The sequence below is a fragment of the Siniperca chuatsi genome, linkage group LG22 (assembly GCF_020085105.1).
Source record: "Siniperca chuatsi isolate FFG_IHB_CAS linkage group LG22, ASM2008510v1, whole genome shotgun sequence".
Classification (NCBI taxonomy): domain Eukaryota; kingdom Metazoa; phylum Chordata; class Actinopteri; order Centrarchiformes; family Sinipercidae; genus Siniperca; species Siniperca chuatsi.
In genome coordinates this window covers 8,656,440-8,682,556 of record NC_058063.1, presented here as the reverse complement: position 1 = coordinate 8,682,556, position 26,117 = coordinate 8,656,440, and the positions used below count along the sequence as shown (strand labels likewise).

Below are 26,117 nucleotides of genomic sequence, written 5' to 3'. Positions count from 1 at the left end.
AACCGTTGTACAGTAGAATCATCTATAAATCTCTCTAGGTCTTCTGAAGCAGAGAACTGACAACTCCAAAAATGACAAACAATATGTCCATTTTACATGTTTTTATTAAAGTTGCATAAAAGTGTAACAAAATTGGGCAAAAACAAGACCTGTTGTTGATATTGCTACATTTGTTTGTTGGTTTGATCTAATCATTGTCCAAAAAACACCTCCACTCCTCCAATCCGTATGGTTTAGCTCTTGTATTTAGCCTCAATGATAATAATCACTATATATATTTTTTTTGCAATTTTCCCCAACAGTAAAAAAACAGACTTCTCAATAACAGTCTAAGAAGGTATAATGCAAACCTGGATTTAGAAATGAAAATCCACTCAAATTCAGCTACTGATTGAACTTGCCTGGTACAATCCCACCGTTCAAAATGTCTCGCAAATATGCAGACCGAGCTTGATTTGGAAACCTCACCAGGAAGGCAAAAGCAATCGCACCAAAATGTATCTGAATGGATTTTTGTTCAACTACATGTTAATCCAAGGCTCGGCATCAAGAAGTGTCATGATCACAATAAAAACAGACCAGTATTCAAATGGTAAATGTAAAGAACATTGTTTTCTCTAAACAAAATCACTGTATCAAGGCCTAAGTATTAAACACTCACTTCTAAAAAAAACAACAGAATCTCACTTTGTCTCTCAAAAAAAAAGAAGAAAAGGAGCGACAGAACGTCCGAGATTCTCCACATGCCGCAGTTCTGCTCAGTAACACGTTTTTAGCAGTTTGTGTTACCTTTTTAAAAATGAATGTCTCCCGTTTATTTGGTTTGTGTAACATAAATAATGCAACCTAAGGCAACATCTGTTTTAAAAAATAAAGGAAAGGGAACTGAATAGAGGGAGAGTGGACAGAAGGATGAACATGGGTGGGAGGAGGAGGAGAGAGGGGATGCCAGGGAGAAATGACAGAGCAGCAAGATGAAAATGGGCCAATGTGTGTGCATGTGTATGCATGGCTGTGTGTGTGTGTGTGTGTGTGTGTGTGTGTGTGTGTGTGTGTGTGTGTGTGTGTTTGTTGGCGCTGAGAGAGAGAGAGAGAGAGAGAGAGAGACAGACAGTGGAGGTCGGCTGTCACTGCAGGTGTTCGCAATTGGCCACAGGAATCACAGCAAATGTTACTGCTTCTCCAATTGGCCGATGGGCTTCAGTCTCTCATCTGATTGGCTCAGGTTTTGAAACAGATGGCTTATTCTTGGAGATGATTGGCAGCTTCAGCAGGGAAACACACAGATCTTGTGACAGCTATGGACCTGTCTCTCTCTCTCCCTCCCTTTCTCTCTCAGCGCTTCGTGTGTGTGTGTGTGTGTGCGCGCACATCTGTGTGAGAGGCAGCTGTGTTTGCTAATGTGTTTCCGTTCCCTCCGCCCTGAGGGTGGCCTCTGAGTGTGTGTGTGAGAGAGAGAGAAAGGACAAAAATAAAAATAAAAGAAGGGTGAATGCATTTAGACAGCTTCAATTTAAAACAGTGGCCTCCGTCCATCCCTCCCATTCAGACGTCTCATTGGTGGGTCTACTGACAGGCAGAGGACAGTACAAAGTCTCTACACCAACGTGGAGCTCCAAAGACACTTTCAGAGTTTCCATGTACGTGTGACAGCTCTGAACTGACGTCTGCCAAATACAAAACAATGTGGTGGACTAAATCATTTCGGGGGGGGGGGGGGGTTAAAAAAACTAAACAAGGCAGCTTTATTCTAGGTCCCCCCTGTTGGACTGTCAGTGTGTTGGGACAAAATGCATCCAGAAGAATATAAAGAAACAGGAACCAGTCCTATACTAAAAATCTAATTTGTCGTACAGAACAGCAGAATATACAGACCAGAAAAACACCCCTATTATGAAAGTTGCTGTACATTATGTAGCAACATACACACGTAGCATTTAGCAACACACAGACATACATATGTATGTGCAGGCTGAACTGCATCACGCATTTCAGGAAAGAAAAACATACTTAGCCCCCCCCCCAAGAATTTGAATTCTATTCAAGCACACCCAAGCTAAGAGAACCTACTTCTACTCTAGCCTCAAAAGGAAGATGTTTATTCTAAAATTAGTTGGCCCGTATGACCACCACAGCCAACCAGTGACTTTTTTAAGCTTCAACCACTATTTCCAGGGATGAAATTTTCCTCTTTGTTGAACTAAAGATATACCATACATTAGTCTTTGTGGTCAGAGGTTCAAATTTTCTTCCCAAAATGACATAGTGCAGATTTTCAACAGATACACACACACAAAAAAACTCAGTCTTTAAATGCACCACTGTAGCAAATGCCTCTGATTGGGGGGGGGGTATCTGAAAAAACTGTACGGACCCCCAAAAGAGTTTAAAAAAAAAAAAAAACTAAGTCAAGTGAATATCCCCATGCCCTCAAACTGAACTAGAAAATATCAAAAGAATCATGGGTGATGGCTGGATCATTTACAAGTTTAAACAAATAACAATCTCATTGGTAGAGAGATAAGCACTGATTAGGCCCTGCTTCAAGCTGATTGGCTGCTTCCTCCATCCAGCCGTCCTCCTTCATCGTTCACCCTTCCACTCCTCTCTTGGCTGTTGCAGACTCTCTCTTGTTCCTCTTCCCACTCTCAGTAATTATGGGGCTCATCTCCTCTTCTCCTCCTCCTCCTCAGACAGATGGAGGGTGGTATGAGAGAGGGTGGGAGGAAGAAGAGCTGGATGAGGAAGAGGAGTAAAGCCAAACAAAGGGTGAAGGAGGAGCAGGAGTGAAAAAGAGAAGGAAGGAGAGTGCCTGGATTAAGACCGATGAATCGCTTGTTGTTGTTTTCTCCTGGTTATTATGCAGTCTTTACTTTACTTTTTCTTCTTTGCTGATAGTTCTTAAGAAGAAAGTCCAACAAACAACAAGGGAAGGTCACACAAAATGAAAAATAAAAGCGACTTATGGGGCTGGATCCAGGCAACAAGAGAAGGGAAAGAGATGAAAAGAAAAAAAGAAAGGGGTTCAAGACAGAGGGCCTAACGACAAGCGGAAACAAAGTTCAGTATTTCATGAAGACCTTCAATGGAAGAAAACTGACATCAAAATAAAAGGATGGAAAGCGCAGTAGGAAGACGAGAAGTGAGGGCTGAGGCGGAAGGGAAGATGTAGGGGAGGAGGAGGGATGCCATCATTTCTTCTGAGGCGTGGAGAGCTTCTGCATCCCTCGGATCTTGTCGAGCAGCTCTGAGACAAAGTCCTACGGGGAGACAGGAGGGACAAAACACATGGGATTCAGAAGCAAACAAATCCACAGTGCAATGATATGGGGGTAAAGTGTCAGGGGGCAGAAGGATGGAAGGAAGGAAGAAAAAGACTTACCTCAGTAGGTTTAAAACAGTCAACCAGCAACTCCTGTAAAGCAATAAAAGACAGTCTGAATATATATTTTGTCTTTTGAATCTGTGTGTCCTCGAATGCTTTGACACAAGTGTATATTTGTATCCTACCTTGACCCTGGCTGCCCGCTCAACGTCACTGGGCATATCCAGCAGCTCATCCACGTCTATCTCAAGCTCCGGGATGGCCTCCTCCTGGAACACATGTCAGAAGAGAAGATGAGAGGAGATTAAGAAACACAATTCCAAGTGTCCTTACAAAAAAAGCTGGTTGGTTGGTTAACACTGCTAATGCGAATCTGAAGGTGACAGCTCACGGTCACGTGCACACACACTTCAGTAAATCTCTTCTCATGGACACATAGAAAGAAATCCTCATTGTCCTTTCTATTCTTAGTCCTGTGTTTATGTTATGTGGTTGTCTGCAAATAGACCGGCACAGACATTTCTGTCTCTCTGTATGTGACGTGGTACAGTGACTGACGAATGTCCATGCCTGAACCCTAGAGGGCGGTGCCCGTCCATTACCCCACATGTTGTGTCATGACAGAGAAAAGAGAGGAGAGACAAAGAAAGAGGCAAGTAGACTGATATTTTCAAATTATATTTTGATGGAAAATATAGGATGGAAAATTACATGTCTATTTAAATGCAAACTTCATTTCCCTATATGCACACAGTTGGTGAAAATGTTTGTTCTGTGTATAGAGAGCAAACTTCAGTTTACTTTTCATAACCCACCAGTGTTCACAATACAAAACACAACTTTACTTGAATGTTTAAAATCCTGCAGTACATACTGGAAATAACGTAGTGGTGTGGTGACAGTGTTTCAACACTGTGAATGAAGTACATCAGCACAGCAACTAGCAATTATGGTCATTACTGATTAATCTGCCAATTATTTGCTCAATTAATAGATCATTTGCTCTGAAAATTGTCAGAAAATTGTGAAAAATGCCCGTCACAAGTTCCAAGATTCCAAGGTGACGGCTTCAAATTAGTTTTTTGTCCAACCAATAGTCCAAAAACCTTGAAGTTCTTTCTATTATTCCTTGAAAAATAACTTTTTTATGTTTAATCGATTTGCTGATTAATTTTCTGTCGCTCAACTAATCGAAAAATCAACTAATCTTTGCAGCTCTAAAGTACAAACAGAGCAATGTTACGAAGGCATCATGGAGAAGCATATTTAAAACATTTACAGGTAATAGTGAAACAGGACAGAACAGAGCAGAAGAGCAGGACTACAAACATATAGCCAATACTGATACATTCAACTCTGTATGCGTGTGTGTCTAAATTAATTTACACAGCAGCAGTGAGACAGCAGCCGTTTAGCTTAGCTTAGTTTAGCAGCCTGGCTCTGTCCAATTTATAAAAGCAACAAGTAGTGGTCGCAACATGTAATTTTTACACTTTGTTTTTTGTACAAATTTAACAAACAAGATATAACGTGTTACTTAGTGAGCTTTAGAGGTGCTGGTAGGTGGATTTTGTTATCTTCAGACAGAGCCAGGCTAGCCCCCCCCCACCCCCTTTCAGTCTTTATGCTAAGCTAAGCTAACCTGCTGCTGGACAAAGCTTCATATTTAGTGTACAGATATGAGTGGTATTGATCTTTTCATCTAACTCTGGGCAAGAAAGCAAATAAGCACATTTCCCAAATTGTCAAACTATTGCTTCAACACCAGGTAATATGTGCAGCAGGTGCATTATTGAAAGCTTGCCTGTAAACTGCTGAATGTCACGCTGTTGTAAATCTCAAAAGGGTTGAAATCTGCTCCTCTGAATCATCGTAGAGCAAAGAAAGTTAGATAATAACTTTATCCTTTCAAAATTGGCTTGTAATTCACATTTAAACAGACATGGCTGCGATAATGAAAATGCACACTTTTAATTTCAGCAAAGCAATTATTGCCTGCTACTGATAAGCTAACCTAAGAGCACACTTGCCTGTAGCTTAGAGCTATATGGCTTATCACATAAATAAAAGGGAAAACTGAGTTCGCTGTAAGTTCGTCTTTGTCTCTTTCTTGCCACACCATCTCCCGTAAGCCAATCAAAAAAAATGTTTCCCGGATTAATCTGTCGCTCTATAAAAAGTGGTTTAATACTCTCCCTCTCTTTCTCAGTTTCTCCATCTGTCTCACTCAAACACACTAGCTCAGTGTGTGCTATCAAAGCGGTTCACCACTGGCAACAACACACACACTCTCATACAAACACTCGTTTTCCCCTCTCTTGCAGCTCAATTGCTACCCTATAATTCATGTCATTCTCTAGGAATCTCGCTTTCGTCCTCCCCCTCGGTTAGAGTTGCCCACACCAGCTGTCTCTGCACCTGCCCAACTGCCCCCTACCCCATCTCACACACACACACACTCACACACACCGTCATATACACTCACAAATGCACAGACAGACAGACAGGCAGGCACAGTATGCTGCTGTGTGTGCACATTTATGTGTTACATTACCCGAATGTTTTTTTTTTTTTGTGAAAAGTGAAAAGTCCTCAACATCACACACATCCTTTCTGTTACACACACCTCACACACACATGGATTAAAGAATTATAAAATGGGCATTAATAAGCCTGAGCTGGTGTGTGTGTGTAAAGGGTGGGGTATAAGGATTATATTCTAAGCAGGACAGCCTGTGTGTGTGAGATAGAGACTGGAGGTGACAGACAGACTTAATGTCAGCAGAGTAAAAAACACACACACACACACACACACACACACAAGTAAGATGGTATTCTTACAGAATTTCCAAATTAAAGCTCCAAAAGACAGGTGTACACACACTCTGTCATCTACACACACACACACACACACATACAGGCTGTGAAGTCTGACACAAAGACTGATCTGCACAACATGTGGGCTCCATGTGCTACTACACGCAGTAAAGAAAGCTAAGAAATAAAATGAGAGGAAGACGAGAAGACAAAGGAAACGAGTCGACACAGAAACTCAATTCTTTACTGTAACTTCTGCTCGGTCATGTGGGTAAATCAAGAAAGATTTTTTTCTTCCAAATCCCAATTCTGAAGAAAAATTTTAAGATAAAAGATAAATACCACCAAGGATTTCTACAACCTACATTCTTTTTAACTTTGTATCTATTAATTTCTTATATTATTATATTATACAGCATTTTAATTCTACTTTGCATCTCTGTGGCGTACTCCCAAGGTAAATGTAATGCATTAATTGCTGTTTAATCGAACTGAAAAGTGTAAGCAACACACATTGGCTTCCATTTAATACAACTTACTTGATAATGATTTGAGAGACAAACTGTTAAATCTGGGAGGGGGGAAGGGAATGCCCAGAGGAAGGAAGGTAAGAGGTTAAGGAGCATATTGAGAAGAGGGAGCAGCTGAGTGGAGCAGAGAGAGAGAGAGAGAGAATGTTGAAAAAGGCTGGAAGACAGGCTTCAGAGAGGAGACACAAAGAAAGCAGGGAATCACGAGGGAGGATTTCCAAAACAATCCTCCGGACTGACTTACTGAACTAGTCTGGAGGGGGTTTTTACTGTTGGCTGCAGATGTACTCTGGACTGAAAAAAGGTGGCAACAAGATATTGGCACACACTTCAGGACTGTAAACAAAGCGGTGTGGAACAATTGAAAGAGGTCTGGAGGTAAAGAAAGGCAAACTGGATTTATGCTGAACCAGGAATCTATTCAGTACATCTAAAAAACATCTGCAGTTTGGGTACACTGAAGAAGTCACTGTGCAATTTATAGTGATACCTAATAATAGATACAGCTGGGGAGGAAAACCCAACGTAAAGTGGAAGGTGTTGCCTCACCATGAGCCTCCAGAACACCCTCATTGCTCCATGGCTTATATTCTTTAAGTTTCTGAAACTGTACTGGAGGAATAAACATCATTATTTCAAAAGACATTCGCTCAGTTGGCGTTTTGATGACATATCTGCAGTTTGGGGGCAGATATGTACGTGTTCGTACGTGTTCAACTGCGGGGAGATTTGGGGCCTGTATCATGAAGTGAGCTTAGTGGGTCAGCCAGCTATCTTTGAGCGTAACGCTGGGTTTCTAGTATCACAAAGCTGGCACACTTTTAACTGACATAGATCACCATGGTAACCTATGCGGCATAGCAAGTTAACCTGCTCTGCAGCAGGTTAACTTCAGAGGATTAGTTCAGAACCTGTCAACAGCCCGACCACTGACCAATCAGTTCACTGGAAGAATTCAGCCATTGTTCTATCGGATCTCAACTTGGACAAAAGTACTGAGGCTACAATAGAGCAACATTTTTAATACATGAGTAGAACATGCAGCTCAGGATAATATTAGGCAACTATTTGAGCATTAAACCTTTTAAGACTCAATGAGATAATGATTGGAAATAAAAACTATACCCACTGTCACTTTTTACTAGAAAAACTAAAAGCTTTGTTATACTGGTTATCCAGGATCAGCAATCAGTGAAGCCAGCTATTTTGTCACCTGTCTGTAGGTTACAATGCACACTAACTGCAAGGGACTGTTTTAGAGAAAAACCGCTGAACTGGAACTTCATATCACAAAACTTTACTCAGTCTGGCCCACCGGCATCACCTGAGAAACAACCATGATACTGTAAACTGGCATACAGACCTATTTTACTGCGGTCTTTAAATTTAATTATACTCTTCCTGACATGCTTGCAAATATGATTCACACACCAACACAATGAGGCTGAGACAGGGAGAGAGCAACAGACAGACACACTGTCTGTCTGGAGGCTGCCTGCAGAACGGAGCAGAATGAGATGTGACAGTATGAGAGCGAATTTGTGCGCATATGTGTGTGTGTGTGTGTGTGTGCGTAGGTCATAGTATTATTCCTCTCACAGGGGGCTGTGTAGCGGCTGCAGGCTTGGACAGATCAAATGCCAGATACAGCTCCCTCACCGGAAAAACACAAGCTACACACACACACACACACACACACAAATAGGTCAGTGCCCTCGTATTGCAACAAAAAGGCCTATGGTAAATATCTCTGGAAAGGGAAGTGATCAGAAAGAGCAATGAAACAGTCAGGGTTTCTCCAGGAAGTGTGAGACTACAGTGAATAAAAAAAAAACTTGATCGTGTGTCGACAGTATTTATTTTAGACTGACTTGACTTCGCAGTACTGTAACTGACCTCAGATCTGATTAAAACGTCCCACACTGCAACTGTAATTTACTTGTGGCTATTAACAGCTGAGACACACATAAAGCAGTTACAGGCTACACACAGTGAAACATGAACTACGCAGATATAAAAATAAAAAAAAAATAGGGATGTGAGTGTAAAGTTCCCAACTGCCACCAGACAGACGCTGATAGGACTATGTAAGTATCAGCACATATAGACACATGACTAATGACATGACAACAGGTGCATATTGAGTGTAATAAGGTGGATATAAGCTAATGCCTTATCAGTGAGGGAAGTGTAAGTAGGTCACAGAGGCCACCTACAATGATTACCCAGCATGTCTTACAGATAACACACTACATAGCTGATTCCTGTGACAGGATCTATGTAAACTGTGTGTAAGTATGTGTGTTAACTGGTGATTGTAAGAAACACAGCCAGAGAGAGACCATGTAGAAGAAAGTAATTCAAATGTAAAGAATTACAGAGAGGTTTACCAAAAGCTGGATGATAAGCTGGGTGATAAATAGCTACTTCTGCTTTCCTAGTGCCTCAGTAAGAAACTAGGATAAAAATAGTCAGACTTCAGGATCGCCACTCGCCCATTTTGCTACAAAGACAAAAACAATGTTTTGGCTGGCTACGGTGCAGGGGGAAAGAGGGGGAGAAGAAAGTTGGAGACAGAGGGAAGTGATGGCTGGAGCAGGCAGGATGGAGGAAGAGGAAGAAGTAGGAAAAGTAGGCCGCGTGGCGCTAAACAATGTTGCCATTCACTCCAATTTCCGTGTGTGTGTGCTTGTTTGACTGAATACTTTATACATAATTTACTCCTTTTGTTATGTTCTCTCCCTTTTTATAGAATAATTGTGGTGAGACATGGGAAATACAGGTGTAGAGGGAAGGCAGGTGTTATCTGCATGTTACACGGAACAAATTTGACATAACTAACGTTATGTGCCTTTCCTTTTCAATTCTATCTGTACTAGGACTGTATTGAGGTCAGTCCAAGCAGGAAAGTGTGTGTATATGTGCGTGTTTGCATTATAGAGTGGGTGAATGAGTGTGTTTATGTGTATGCTCCATTAAAACTATTTGGGTGGTTGACTTGGCACAGTGACACAGGAACCAAATAATAATTGTTAAATAATAACAGTGACAATGACAGGTTATAAACACACACACAACCACTCTGCAGGCAATGTAAGCACAGGCGTAGTTGAGATTGTGCTGGATTGAAACTGGATTGTGCTGTAATTGTCCTGGTCTTATGGTCCAAATCAAAAGGCCTGAGCTAAAAAAAAAAATCATTCGCAGCTTTGTCGATACTTATAGAAGCTATATTTAAGAATTTAGGTTTAACACATTCAAAAATTAACTAAAATGATCCACAGACTGAATAAATCACAGTTATGACGTTATGTCAAAGATGTCTATGTATTGTGTTGCAGAGATATCTACTGATGTTAGCATGCTAACTAGCAACACTCCCTGGTGCGCCGAACTCCCAGGCTGGGTAGAGTCAGTGAGCAATAGGAGCGCTAGCTGCACGGCTAACTGCGCTAACTAGCTAACAGCAGCTACAGTTAGCAGCAGTTAGCAGTTACTCTGGTGATATGCTGCTCCCACTTTGTTTGGAGTATGAATTCGACAGGTGGCCAATTCTTACATATTGCACCTTTAAAGCTCAGCTGTTGTAATAAGCTGTGATTGTGAAAAAGGATTATTGGTGCGTCACAGACAGAGAGAACATCAAATCATCCACTGAGGTGTGCTGAAGGACAAGGAGAGACAAATAAGACAAGGGGTGAGAAGAGAGATGGAAAAACAGAAGTGTGGCTAAAGGCTAATGAAAGAACAGAACATTCTGATGAAATATTTGGATGTTGACAAGGTCTGACAACATCTAGGTAAAAAAAAAAGGAGATGAACAAATGGGAAGAGGTATTAGCAGAACAGATGTCAATTACTCTGGTAATGCTTTCTAAACAATCGTACACTAATGTGATAAGTATGGTCTTGTTTAACCCACTAACATTACATATATATTCCTGCATTGCTCAAGTTCAGAATTCTGGTGGCTTAATGGTGAAACATGCTTCTGCAAAGATTCACATAATTATATTTGACTAAGGATGCAGAGAAGGGCTTTTAAAAGGTAACTACAGCTTATAAAAACTGACAGATGAACCGATAAGCACACCTTTGAATTTCACAAGTCGTATGCATGAGCAGGCCTGTTTATTCAACACTGATTGACTGAGATAGAAAGGATATACAATAACACTGGAATTGAGCCAACACCAAACATGGGACTAAAAAACTAGGGACAAAAGCATTTTGTGATTTACTAGTAATTGTTCCTTCCCAGACCTCAAAATGTGTTCCCTAGGAAATTATGATTCAGTAAATTCCAGCATTACGCCTAGTGGAGAAGTTAAGGTTATGCTGGCAGATATTGTGCAATTATCTGCAGGCAATTCCTGTGCATGCTCATGGATATCCCAGTGTGGAAACATGTTACTTTATAAGACTGCCGAGTGGCCGATTTAGAAATGAAGGACACAACACAAAGTTGTCAGACCCATTACTTGTCAAAACAACAAAAATATTTTAACTTAAAAGCTGAAAAGTTGCCTGCAAGCCATCTCGAGGTGGTAATTCATAACACCCTTGTGACTGATCTGCTAATTTGGTCTACAGTCATCTGATTAAGACAGATACACACACACACAAAAACACACACACACACACACACACATTCAGAGGGTTCCAGCATGGAAGTAGTGGAAAAATACTGGGCTTGAACCTGCTTCCTGTCATGCTCTCCCCCCTCTGTCTCTTTATCTTTGTCTCCTTTGATGCCCTTCCTCTCCGGTTGGCATTACCACTCTGCGCTGCTCTTGTATAAATCACCCTCGGTGCTTTCGTAATGCTGAGGGCATGATACCACTTATGAGAGAACTAGAGAGAGACTATAAGAGAGGGGGAGTCACAGAGGGGTCAACAAGAGTGTAGAGATTAGGGATGCATTGTGTCAGTCATCGCCTGCTGCTTTCCATCTTCTTTCTATCTCACATGACATGCTTATCAGGAATCTGCAGCTCCTTCAATAACAGACTTTGTTAGCCTGCCTCTCAGGCTCTCCTCTCTGACACCTCTTTCTCTTCCTCCCAAAACAAGTTTGGGTCACAAAAAGTGTGATCCCAGAAAATGTTTTAGGCTTTTTAGCAGATCTCTTCTCTATTCTTCCCTTATGAGATGAAAGGGTTAAAAACACCAGAGCACAAAGCTACTTCCTGTCTGGGCTTGTGACCTTGGGAGATAGCGGGGGAGGGGAGGTTGAACGATATCTGTGGGCCAGCTGAGTGTGTGTTTGAGAGAATGTGTGTGTGCGTATGTTAGAGTTTACAAAAAGATTTTAGGAGGGCAGAGTTGACAGAGCAATACTAGTGTGAGTGTGTGCGCACAATTAATCTAAGTGGTGATTGGCTACCGTGATGAATATGTAGCCCCACACACACAACCGTAAACCACAACAATCCATAATCAATACGATGCAATGTACTTAATCCAGTCTGGAGTGTGCATGTAACATCTTGTGTGTGTGTGTGTGTGTGTTATTGTGCACCTTTTGTTTGTGTGTGCGCATGTGTGTGTGTGGTTGATCTTCATCTGTATTGAACGTCTATGGGTTGGATGTACTTCCTCCCAGGAAGAATATGGTGTCCTGTTTTGAATCATTTGAAAAACAGAGAGAAAGAGCCGCAGGCAAAAACTGTTGAACCGAAGTTTCTTCTTTATAGGCTGCTTACAGCCAGGATAGAGACAAGAAAATATAATTGTATTGTTTTATCAGCTATATTTTCTTTACTCCCTCACACCTTGCAGTGCAGTTTGCAGTAAGGTCCAAGATTATCTGTGTTCTTTCTTCCCACTGATGAAGGAAAATGTTACAAACAGTACACATTTATTCATAAAAATCATCTTGTTAATGCATCTCTACGTGCACCTCTGCGGAAGTAGGGACACATGCAGCTCCTAAATGTGTTTCTTCTATTAAAAACCCCTCTTACAACAACACGTACCCCTCATTTAGCACATCCTACCAGAGCCTCCGTATGTTTTGACTCTGCAGCCCTGTCAGCCTTCCTGCTATCTCACTTCAGATAAAATGCAAACAGCTCTGTCATTTTAAAAGGAACCAGAGCCTCCAGAGTCTGGTGGTAGAGATGTGGCCTGCTATTGTGTCCAAGTGCTGTGTGGGCTGCTTCAGACTTATTGCAGGAGAAAGCCAAACCAAACAGGCTCCAAGTACACAGAACGTATCTTCATATGCTGCCAGGAAACATTCATCACTATAATTAGGATGCAAGCACAGTAGTTTTGGTAGTTCTTACACTGTAATTAGGTGACAATAGCATATATATAGTCTTAGTAGAGTCAAAAGACATGCACAGTAATATAGAGTAAAGTCATATCTGGGAATGGCTAGCTGAACATAGAGCTACTGAGAGCACGCAGAGCACACAAACACACACATATGCACATATTGTTAAAAATCTATTTGGAAAGTTGAAATGTAGAATGTCATCCAACCTTGACCCCCCCCAAACGCTGCCCATAGTCATAGCTGCCTGCAGTACGGTTGAATGATTCACACATCAGCTTGTTTGGCCTGACTGAACGGTTCGGTGGTTCCTGTGTGTTGACTGGACAGCCTCTCTGGGTGCTCCGCTGGTCCCTCAGGGTCACAACCAGCCTCGTGAAGACTTGCACTGGCAACCGCACAGTAATGCCAGGGCTGGAGCTCTGCCGCTGTATCGTGCTTACTAACTACTACATGAGGGCAACAGCTTGCCACTGCTGCTGCCCAATTTCACTCGGTTTTCAGTAGCTGTTTTCATCCAACTCCTCACAACAGCACACTGGAAGTGACGCATTTTCCAGCCACAGCGGCATGCTTAGAACTGATAGAGAGGTTAGGATTGGCTGGAATAGATACCATAGCTGGCAAAAAACAGCACCAACTACACAAACTTTGTCAAAAGAAAACCCAAGTGTACAGACACCACAGTACCACTGGTGTGATCGACAGGTGATCTAAGTGCAGAGCAGAAACAGCACAGGAACAAGTGGTTAGCACCAAAGATGGATCAAAACTGTTTAAGATTACGAGGGCCATTTAACCAAAGTCTTTCTGCATTTCTATCTGCTAGGTAAAGACAAATACAGTAAATATAACATACAGAGTATGTCAGACAACCGAAACTGGTAGTTGAGGAGCGACAGAGGGTGTATAAAAAACCTTTGGTCACTAACTTTTAACCCTCGATTTCAATTTCCATGCACATTTTAATGATTTGCATATAAATACCTAGATGGAAACCCAGCTTCTATCGCTCCCTCACTCTCTCCCTCACACACGCACACAAAGAATATCCATCTCGCTTCAGCCCACTCTAATTACAAAATCTCCCTAAGCGTCCATCTAAAATATGTAAACCAGACAGCATCTCGAGTGCCCACTTTTGCCCTCCACCGCCACTCTCCATCTCCAATCGTCATTTCTGCAGCAGAGAACACATCTGAGGTGGTCTGAGATCTGAGATGCTCCACAAATTCATACACAGACTGCTATCAATGTGTGTGCGCGCATGCACCTTGGGAACACTGGAAATAGTAGCCTGAGGCGTTCTAACAAACTGATCTTTCCTTTTCTTCCTTCAATTACTAATTATTATGAGCACCAACAAGCAGAAATAAAAGAAACTCAGAAACAGATACATACAGAAAAAGAGAGTGAGGAAGACCACACAAGCAGACACACACACACACACACACACACACACACACACCTCCCCTACGAGCCAGAAGAGTCATTACCACTACAATTGGACTGAAAGAAGAGATTACGTGCAGATTAAAATAAGAATGCATACAAACAAGGATTACAGCAGATTATCATTATGTCACTCTTGGCGAGTACTACTAACACAACCAAAGGGCCCAACATTAATTTGTTAATTTGCCATGTCATTCATTGAATGACTTATTCCTTTATTCTGGCAGTTTTTGGCAGGAGTGGAGTTTGGCAATCCTACGAGGTCATTCAGGTTCCATTCTTTATATTTTTCACATTAATTTTCACCCACTTTTCCACAGAAATGTCCATGTTTATTTGTGGAGCCTTTTAATTCATTCTGCCATCATTGAGATGTAATCCGTATGGATTTCAAAAGGGATTAGAACAAATCTTTCAAGCAGATCAATCATCAACACAACCTCTGACTTTTTGAACACTGGCAACATATTGGGTAATCTAATAAATTAAAGCTTTGGTTCAACTCCATCTTCAGTCAAATCAGTTACAGGATAAAAAACACACGGTGGGAGATTACAGCAGATCATCACATAGAAACAAAACAGACAGACGGACAGACAATACATGGTCTGAAACAGTAAACCTAATAAGCAACTCTTTCTGATTGATGCCCTTATTTACACCTGTGTTTATCTATCCATTTCTATTCTTTCAATTTCCTTTAAAGTATTTTTTTAGGTTTAGGTTTAATGTTTGTAACTACACGTATTAGTATTGTCCTGAGCGGGAACATTATCTGATCCTTAAAACGTGTCACAGACTTTGACAAAGTACAGTCTGCAATCCAACCAGTAACATGTTCAAGATTAAATACAAAACTAAAGAATGAATGAGCCGTCTCACAATTCATTTCCTCTCCTCTGAGGTTTGTCCAGTAGCAGGATCAAACAGTTTTGATGGCATTTACAGAAACCAGCTGTAAGTAGATTAAAGTGATAATCCACCCAAAATCTTTTTGAACATAAAACGCACATGCCCTGTAGGCTTGAACAGTGGCTGGAAAGGAAGTTTCTGTGGACATTCTGGTTACCTTTTTCTGCCTTTAATACTTTGTCAACCATTGGAATCCATTCTAACAGTTGTGAATTCAAGCTGACAGCTTACCCTTAATTCTTGGTATTGTCAGATCCATGTCAGATTTTATAATATGGAACAGAAACCAGAGGTGAATGACTGAACACTTGTGTTGATTTGTTCATTCAGTTCTCTTAATTCCAACACTATGAGTATGTGTGAGTGTGGAGGAGAAAGAATGAGAGAGAGACTGACTCCCTTCCTGATGAATCAGTAACTTGTAATCATTTCTGTCACTCAGACTCTTTGCCAAAATACAGTCAGTTGTTCCTTCCTGCTCAAACTTGGGTCTTAAAGTAAAGATCACATATGCAACACACGTATAGTATACAAAATTAAATTAATTAATTATCTGCCTGTTTATGACTCACTACTGAACAGGATGAACAACATGAATATCAAACTACATAATTAGAATAGACAGAAGTGACTGGTAACATTATTCCTCCGCCTCATTCATCAGGCTGTCTACCATCATCTATTTGTCTATTTGCCTACCAGCTGTCTGTCCATCTGTACACACATCTTTCATCCATCCATTTCTTCCCAAAGCCATTTTAACCAGAGCAGCTTTCATAATAGCACAAGAATCCTGCCATGTGACTTCTTGTATGTTGTGATGCCATGAAAGCTTAAGCTTTCACACAGTGGTGACATCATGGGAGGATACATGAAGCCAACATGGCACCGGAGCTCTAACCTGGTAAACTTTATCTTTATCAGTGGCTGTCTGTCTGTTTGAGGCTGACATCAGGTCAGGAAGTCACTGTCAATGCTAACACGGCACCACAGCTCTGAACACAGTCTGCTTGTGTAAACCCATCTGACCGCACACATCTATTCCTACCTGCTGAACGCTACAACTATTTAATATTTAAAATCACACCCCAAGTTTGCTTCAGCGTCTCTAAATACACAGCATTAACAGGGAAGACATTGTGCACAGCTCCTGTTCAGTCTGTTATTGCCATACAAAAAGTACAATAAACAGATTATGCACACAACACAAACAGAGACACTGAATAAAGCCATATACTGACATATGCTTTCCTGCAGTTCACCAACAGCTCAACTGGTATCTGCTCTAATGCACTTCCTAGGACTAAAATACACTCCTGAGTGATCTGTGTGTTACCTCACTCAACCTGCAGGCAGTTGGCATTACTTTCAAAGAGACTTCATGGTGATAATGACTCCATACCAAAGTCATATGCCAGCTGCTGCCAACTCTAGTCACAACTGTTAAATATTGGGACAGTGGCTTTGTCTGTTTCATTGTTTTAATATGGTTTCAACATGGAGGCCGATAAACACACATAACCAAAACCTCATATTCATCTCATTTAAAAGCACTGTTACAGGAACAACTGCCTGGAGTCACATACAGCAATAACACTGGCCTGTGTACCAAACCACATCACTATTATACCCATGCTCACTTCAAAAAGCCTCCTCAAGGGTGCTAGAGATTTCATAAAACAGCTATCAAATGCATATGTGCAGTCTTAAAATGCATTAATTAAAAAAAGGACAGTAAATAGCACTTTGGCTAACAATCTGTATGATACACTGTAGACCATTCAAAATAATGAGCAGGGAGGCAAAAGGGTACTTTAATGCATCACAGTCATTATGTTTATGGAAGCACAAGATATTAACAGCTTGAGTATTTACTGGATGCCTATCAAATGCGCGCACACAATATACACACCTGTTTAGCAGGAAGACAGAATGGATAACAGGCTTTCAACTTTGTAAACTGTCTCATGAAATTAAACAAGTCGCTGCCTGCTATTAGATTTGCTGGAAGCAGCCAAGTTTTGTCATCGAACACCCAATGACACCCGCTTGACTTCTGATGATTTAGGTATAATGGTTTAGTTTAAACATTTTACACTTGGCTGGCAGCCTAACCTGTGTGAAAGGGGATGGAATGACAAGCTCATCAGGCTTAGCTAGTACTGACACATAATACTGCAGGGTTTTGCATGAAGTAAACGTGGAAAGGTGTCAGACAATCAGTATGTACAGGCTACGCTGGCCCACACATGACAGAGCACATGCCGAGGACTGTGACAAACTACAATGAAACTGAGACGAAGCAAAAGAATCAGAAAAATATGCAAGAAACATCAATGCATACACACACTATTTATCAGGGTTGTCCATCAACTACATGCTTTTGAGGCGTTTTAAACTTTGGCTCATTGGTAAACTTACCTCTTAAAAAGGAACACACTTTTCTTGTGAACAAAGTTATATTTATATTCACCATTTCTCTCCAAAAACACACTGTGTGTATCCTTGAGGCCTAACGAATGTGTTAAATGCATTCAGTTCTTATAAAACATTTGCTAAGCTGATTGTTTGGAGCCAACATTGCTTGCATCCAAGTTCGCTAGCTAGCAGTCTCCTTCTTTCACGCCTTTTCCTAGTCCATTGCTACGTTTCTCACCAACTGTCGATCTGTGGAATAGTGCGTGAGATCTCCAGGAATGTCTATCAAATCGTCCACATACTCGTGCACATGCATGCGTGTACACAACATACTGTATAAACAAAACAGGGACCCGCTCTTCAAAACATTACTCCGTAGTGCTACTAGTGGTCCAAAACTCCACAGGGTACCTTTAAGTAATATATATCCAAAGATATTCACAATGCATACCTGGCAGATATATTTTTGTTTCCAGCCCTGCATGCTTACATATTAGAATAAATTATGATGATAGATGACTAGCATGATCTGATGCATTCTTGAAATTTAAGCAAACAATTGTACTAAAAGTATGCATAAACACTGCACTGAAACAAATTAATCATATGGGATGATTTTGATATCCTGGTGTTCAGCTGAAAGGATAAAATGGCCAACAGGCTAACAGACCTATCCCCCACAAATGTGGTGTATTACGTTCCTTTATCTCTTATCCTAACTTTGTGTGTGTTTGTGTGAATCAACAGGTGTGTTGTAGTTGTACGTTACTTTTGGGGGAAAGTGGTATGTTAATATTGTTAATTTTCCTATGCACTGTATGTGTTTGTCTCTCCTTTTTTCTCACACACTTCCTGTAACAACATGCATAAACATTCCCCTGAATGACTCACATCCCTCATTCTCTGTCTCTCTCTCTCTCTCTCTCTCTTTCTGCCACCGTGCCTTCTCTCGCTTGGTGTCCTTTACTTCCTTCCGATCTTACTAACACACAAACCAAAACAAACGCTTAGTCTCCCTCACTCACAATATTCTTGGCAGCATTCCTCCTCTTTAACTTGGTTGATTTATTCACTCAGTCTCTTAAAAACACTCACATGGCCAGTCAGCGGGTCAGGCTACAGTACATGCTGACTCGCCGCCAATCAAACAGGAAAAAGAACTGTGTTAAAAATGTAGAACCACATGTAACCTATTAACACGATATGTGTGTGTCCATGTCTGTGTGCGAATGTGTGCATGTGCTGATGTGGGGGGTGTTCACAAAGACACTGGAGTCTTTCACTCCTGCTGTGTAACAACCACTCTTTGTAGTCACCCTCTTATGCACACTGAGTGAAACAGAGTAATACTGATTGGTATTCAGACCTTCATGTGTAAGGTTTAAGCAAATGTTGCATACTCTGTGTGTGTGTTTTTGTACATGTGTGTCCTTTTGCAGTGAGAAGCCAACTTAATCCATGACCAACAGTTAGGCTTCTCCTCACATACATCCCTCTGAGGGACTTACTTGCACAGACATACAACAACAGGACGCATGTTGTGTTTTTATTGACCTAGCTGTAACCATCACTTCTTTAATTGTCTGCTGTTTGAGACAGAGTGAAAATGAAGGCAACATAATTAAGGAAAAATCCATTTGCAAACTTCCTCTATTGTTCTGTTCACTAATATGCGTAATTGTCTTCATTTATTCAGCTGTCAGAAGTCACTGGATTGTTTTCAGTGCCTGATCGAGTGCTACTGCAGTTAAAAAACGGGACTTTAGTCACTACCATTATATTACTTGCTATATACACCATTAAGTGTGTATAGCAAGTAACAGCAGTGGACACATGTTACAAAAACACTTTCTCCCTCTCTGACATCCCTGCCTACTCGTACTACTTTTTCCTTCTCCTCTTGCCATCCCCTCTAGTTTTTTTTCCTTCTCTTCCCCCGTTTATTGCATTCCTGCTCACCAATCCTGCCTCTGTTCTCACTCGTATCCCCATCTGTGTTTATGTGTGTGTGTTTGTGTGTATCTGTGTGGCCACGTAGGACCCTGGAGTTCGGGGATTGGTCCGCCCACTCGCTCCACTGTTAACTATGTAGCTACTGGTCAGCTCCAGTGTATTATGAGGAGAAAACACAGCGAACTGAGAGAAAACAAGTCTTTACTGACGAATAAACATTTAACAGCACAGTTGCCATGGAAATGATAACAAGGCTGGAATGAAATGTGTTCATTTTTACTAGAACTGGAGTTTTGGCGTTGATGAGTGCTACCCCCACTTTCCTTTTCACTTGAGTAAGTTCAAACTCACTTAGCACCTTATATACAAAGCCAGCAATAGAGTGGAGGCTTATTAACAACAAAGAAAGTGTACACAATTTATCCTTGAAGAAACACTCCCTTGTTAGTTTGTTATGTGCCCAATAACCCCGTTAAATCCGAACATTTCCTGCCAGTTTAGTGTTTATGTTTTTAACCTAAAACAATTTACAGTTGGGTTTAAAATATAAACTGTGAGATGGGCAGGAATTGTGGGATTTGGAGGCCTTATTGCACTTTTTTATTTTCAGATGTACCCCCCACAGCCCTGTCTGATAAACTCAAATAACCCCTTCACTGACACTTAGACACATGCAATTAAACTATCTGTGTTTAACTTACTTTAGTCAAGCTTGTATTTGTACTAGTAACTATTTCAACCCTTTATCCAATACTTTGCTATTTCACTATTTATACAATACTTTTAGCGAACGTTTTAGACTTCTCTGCTTGCTAACTAGTTTTTCTGCACTCTTGCAACACGTGGTGTTCAGGTGTTATATACAAACATATATCTATATATATATACATATTTATACACAAGTATATAAATAGATATATAGGTATATACATATACACACACATGTATATATATACACATATATATATACACATATATATTAATATATGTATATATTATTATTAATAATATATGTATATACATACATACATACATATACATACATACATATATACATACACATATATATATATATACACACATATAAACACATACAGTATATACATATATATACACACATACACACACATATATATATATAATTACTACTCATTTTCCACGTACCCCCTGACAATTGCAGAAGTACCTCTTGGGGTATAAGTAAGCCTGGTTGGGAATCACTGCTCTATTGGGCACCTGAACAAAACCAGGGAGTGTTTCTTTAACAAAGCAAATGCCACATTAACATCAACTGCAGGTATTCAATAAAGCCCTGCTATTATAATAAATGAATGGCTCTAAATATAATCTTGCATTGAAAGAAAATAATGAATGCAGGGACTTTTGGGAAATGATGCAATTTTACTAAGCTTTCTTTTACTAAATTGACACAACCTTGCATGGTTAACCAACATAAACATTTCACAAACCTTGTTGCCATGGAATCATACCAAGGCTCACCCATAGCAACTCTGACTGATAATCTGGCTGACTAAGTGGCTGGATGAATATCTGACAAGCTGGCTGGTAGAAATGACTGTCTGACTGCTTGTAACATGTTTAAAGGGATTATATGAATGGGGAAAATAGCTCATTATGAATTCCCTGTTGAAGAAACTCCATGTGGTTTTATTAATAGTAGAAATATGCATCCAAGAAAGGAGAGAAATAACAGGACATAGGAAATAATGAATATGGTTTATGACATGAGTCAGAACAAGAAGACAGACACAGCAAGAAAAGAAGAGAAACATCAAGCAAAGGAGAGATTTAGGGAGATGAAAGGAAAAAACAAAAAAGAGTAAAATCCCAGGCCACATGCTCCATGTCTTTTGTCAGCGAACAGGGTTCTCCCAATACCCACTCTGCTCCCTGACCGGCTAAAGCTGCCTCTCCACTTACACTGTTTAGCAGCACGTGCTCCACATTTCTCCGTCTAAATGAGCCCAATGTGTCTCCATCAGTGAACCGACTGTAAATGAATCTCTTTGTTGTCTAACAGCCTAGGCAGAGACGGGATCAGGACAACGAAAAGGGGGGAACCACTCTGGATGAAAGCAAAAAATAGGCATCCACATTAGCAATGAAGGAGAGATGTGTGTGTCCAGAAATGTGAACTAAATCAATAATATCCCATTTACATGAGTATAATCCGAAATACCTGTGATCTGGCAATAATAAATCATTACAATCCAAGTCTCACTGTCACTGTGACACCTCTTTGTGAGGCTTTTTGGACTGTTTGTGACCCTGTTTGCTCAGTTGAAAAGCAGACATTATCAGTGTATTAAAGCATTCATGAATGGATTAGTGAATGAATGAATGAATCTACGATGAGAAAGAGAGATATTTATCCTTGTAAGTGTAAGCTGTCTGCTATCAGTCACTGGGGTCCTGGGGCACAAAATGATTTGAAAATAAGATCATTCTTATCCCAAAAAAGATTCTGAAAGGATTTGTATTTTAAAAACCACATCTTCTGGTGAATTATAAAAAGGTCATACTAGAACTGCAAAGATTTTCTCCTCAACTGTTTCCTCATACTTTTTTGACCCTGCAAGGTTTTAATGCATGGCATATTAATCCATTATTGGCAGACAATCAAAGCGCATTGATTTTAAAATCCTCTCTAGGCCATTTAATCACCTCTGCTGGCATGTGAGTCTCTGTAGTATCCCTGATACTTTATTATTATTATCCACATCTCACAGGATATCCCTGTAACTGCCATTAAAATCTCAGTGAAAGGAGGATACACAAATGCCAAAAAGAGAACAATCTGGTTTTCTCTGTTTTTTACACCAGATAAGAGAGGTATTTACACTCATGTTTAACTGTGGCTTGGAATGATATCTGATTACAGTTAGCGACAGTTTGTCAGTGGATTGGATTTTGGACTTCCAGGTGTGAATGTGGAGACAGCCAGACCTCCTGAAGAGTCTCTGTTGTTAATGGTCAACCTGTCTACAATAAGACAACAACTCCACCATTATAGAAACAGCCAGCCCCTCCCATTGTATGTCTGTGCGTGCTGCAGTGGAGGCTGAAGATAAGTAGAAAGTTGTGAGAACAGGGATTGGGAAGTTGCAGGACAGGGCTCAGAAAGTCAGAGCAAGAAGAGAAAATATTTTTTGTTTTACTCTGTAACAATATTCTAACTTTTTATCCTTTATAGACCAACCTAACCTGGTGTGAGTACGTGTAATTTTGCTTCCAGCAACCTGCCTTTTCTCTCTTTTAGCCTACTAGGAATTCTCCAAACCTGTTACGTCGACGTATTCCTCGTGCTAGGAATAGAATGTGGGTCAATGCCAGCTCAGTAGAGTTGACAAGAGCTTACCAACTACTGACGCCAGTAGCTACACCACAGCTGCCGCCAGGTTACATTATAACTGCACGGATCTCCATGTGTCACCATGACCAAGGGTTTGATGTGTGACAGTGCAGAGGAACTCTGCTAAAGTTAGCTAACACTGATGGTTATGCGCAGTCCTTATTACAGCCACAAAGTTAATTATAAGGGCCCCCTGACAAGATGCATTACTGAATCCCCCACCCAGACTCATCAGTATCCCCTCATTTGTCTTGTTTGCCCCGACCACCCCTACCTGATGAAAGTATCTCCCTCACCACCACCAACGTTTTACTTTACCTAAAAGTGTGCAGTTAGAAGAGACAAGAAATGAGGGATGTGGCATGCAACAAGGGTCCCAGCCTAGATAAACCAAAGACACTACCACACAAAAAGCCTTTGTTTTTCCTCTTAATTTCTATATTGAATTACTACTATTAAAAACTGATGCTGCAAACACCCAAAAACAGCTCTGTAACAGCAGCTAAACAATGTAGGCTATTTGACGACAAAAGTATGACATAAGTGGTCATTTCCAGTCAGCCATTAACATTAGATTTAATTAATTCACAGGTGTGCTTGAAACCAGATTCAGCCAATCAGAACAGAGAGCAGAGGCTGCCTATTTCATGATTAGGCTATAAAAGGCGCATCAGCTACATTTAGCCTAACTGTGAGCGGGGGGCTGAAGTTTAACGACAAGGCTTATCGGGTTTTAAATATCTGACATGATTTCTTTGTTTCTTGTAATGTTCACACCCTTTCCTAATTTCCCGTCTTCATTACCTCATCTACTTGCATATGGCCCAGATACTATAGGCTATAGAACAAGCGAGGCTAGGCCAAAAGCAGCGACAAATGGCCTATTAATGTTTCTTTATCAACAGTTTGCTTTAGGACTCGACAGACAGACAAGCCCCAGAGCTGATGAACTTACTTATTAGGATACAGCTACCATAGAGCCCTATTACTTAGCAGAGCCGCCTGGTCAATACGTTCGATCGGTTTCAAGGCCGGTTATTGTTAGGGTCTTTACCTCACAGTCGTAGAGGTCCGTTAGCTGGTCGATAATCCACTCCTCCAGGTTCAGTCTCTTCCTCAGCTCCTTACGGTCGTATTTGACGGTTACGCGTCCCTGCTTCCGAACGGGTGTCTCCGGTTCCTCCGTAGTGCCGGCCGGCGTCTGGAAATATACCCGGGGTTGAGGGCTCGTCTCCGGGCTTGTTACAGCAGCCATGGTCGCTCGAGTTTGGGAGAAAAAAAATCCCCGGAGGTGTGGAAGTGTGAAAAGGGGCGACAGAGAGGAGGCGAAGCGGTGTGTGGACGTGCGGCTGTTCGCTTTTCCGCAATGAAAAATCCCGACTGATAAATGTGTGACTTGAAATCCCCCGAAGAAACACCGTTGGACCTGATGCTTTTGTTGTCCAAAACCGCTCAAAGGGACATTGGCAGTGGCCGGTCGCTTCCACAAAACAAAAGGGACCGACGTGTACGGTGAAACGTAAAGTGTAACCGGCGTATTGGGCTATTTACAGCATGCAAACTCTGCTTATATAAAAAAAGAGACGGCAGCAGTAACGGAGCCGGCCTCAACTCTTCATTCAGTACAAAGAGAAATCACACGTCTCTCGCTCTCTCTCTCTCTCTCTCTCTCTCTCTGTCCCCACGAGAGGTGCGTGCGCGCTCTCTGACTGGACTCGAGCGCATCCGACGTAGCGCGACTGAAAAAAACCCCCCAACAAATGTTGATTTTCTTTTCCCAACTTTGAAGACCAGTTCCTTCTCACATTCACTTCCCCACCCCCTCTTTCCCTTAACTTTCTCGTGTGACCCCCTGGAGCCCACTGTTCTCATTTTAACACAGCTCAACTCGCTTGGCACGAGGAGAATATACTCCACTGCTAGCATCTTCAAAGATAAACATCAAAGACAGACATGTTATTGTGTGTTCTCACCCCACTTTAAAAGACTTAAGTCATTATCCAAAGTGACCTATTCAATAGCCCAACATTTGACAAACTATTTGACTTTTCAAATGGCCTATTATTTGTCACTGTGCATTAGCCTGCCAGAGGCAAACCATTATAGCTACTCGAAAGAGCTACTAGACTTAAAGCGCATTGTGCAGCACTTTGTCCTTACACAGTATTTACAGTTTGCCCAGGGGCCTAACTGCTTCAAACACTTGGTATTTGAATGCTCATTTGACTAGTTCACAACAGTTAAAATGTCTCCTCTGGAATGTGTAAACTGTATAGGGGCAAAATTTCACACCAAGATTGTGAAAAGATAAGCCAATATTTCACAATCGTAGAAAAGGTTTCAGTCGTAGTCACATATATGTATATTTCACAATACAGCCTACAAAAATGATTTTGGTATGTATTCCATGTTTGGGATTTTTTCTTCTAAGATTACACACACTGTACAGGTAGGGGTAAGCAGCTGGATCTTCTAGTTTGGGTTTGGTTTTGGAATTTGGACTTTTACGTTTCATCTCTAGGCGACAACAGAGATAAGACCACTGGAGGTGTTCCATTAACAGGAAACCAGTCACATTCTTTCATAGTCTGCCCATTGTGTTATAACAGCAGGGAACCCCACACCCGGCTAGGCTGGTTAATAATAAGAGTTTTAATAATAATAGGAGTGTGAAGTGAAGGGGAAGGTAAAGAGACAGAGAGCGAATTCATAATGTCTGTCTCTCACCTTCCTTTGGAGTGTGTATGGGGGTGTTCACATCTGTCAACACGCTCATATCGGTGTGTGTGTCTTTGTGTGTGTGTGTGTGTGTGTGTGTGTGTCAGCCGGCCCGAGCAGCCATTTCACAGACATCCATGGCAACAAGACATAAAAACCTGAATTATTCAGTGAGCATGTCTGAAACTTACAGTTGAGTAAGCACAGACACACCAACACACACTCACACACACACGGTAACTTAAACAATCAGGTGTGCTTGCATATAGAAATACTCTGTCACACACAACACACACATTTGTGCAGTCACTGTTACGCAAAAACACTTGGCACAAA

The 26,117-nt window shown here is 41.1% G+C and overlaps 1 protein-coding gene across 1 annotated transcript; it reads right to left on the bottom strand.

Moving 5' to 3' along the window:
* Positions 1-86: 86 nt before the first annotated feature.
* ppp1r14bb (protein phosphatase 1, regulatory (inhibitor) subunit 14Bb) lies at positions 87-24,813 on the bottom strand. Its single transcript, XM_044184525.1, has 4 exons — positions 24,118-24,813; positions 3,511-3,594; positions 3,383-3,415; positions 87-3,260 (listed from the first exon to the last, which is right to left on the bottom strand). Exons 1-4 carry the CDS (start codon positions 24,316-24,318, stop codon positions 3,192-3,194), a joined length of 387 nt encoding a protein of 128 aa, XP_044040460.1. The 5' UTR covers positions 24,319-24,813; the 3' UTR covers positions 87-3,191.
* Between the last annotated feature and the right edge of the window lie 1,304 nt (positions 24,814-26,117).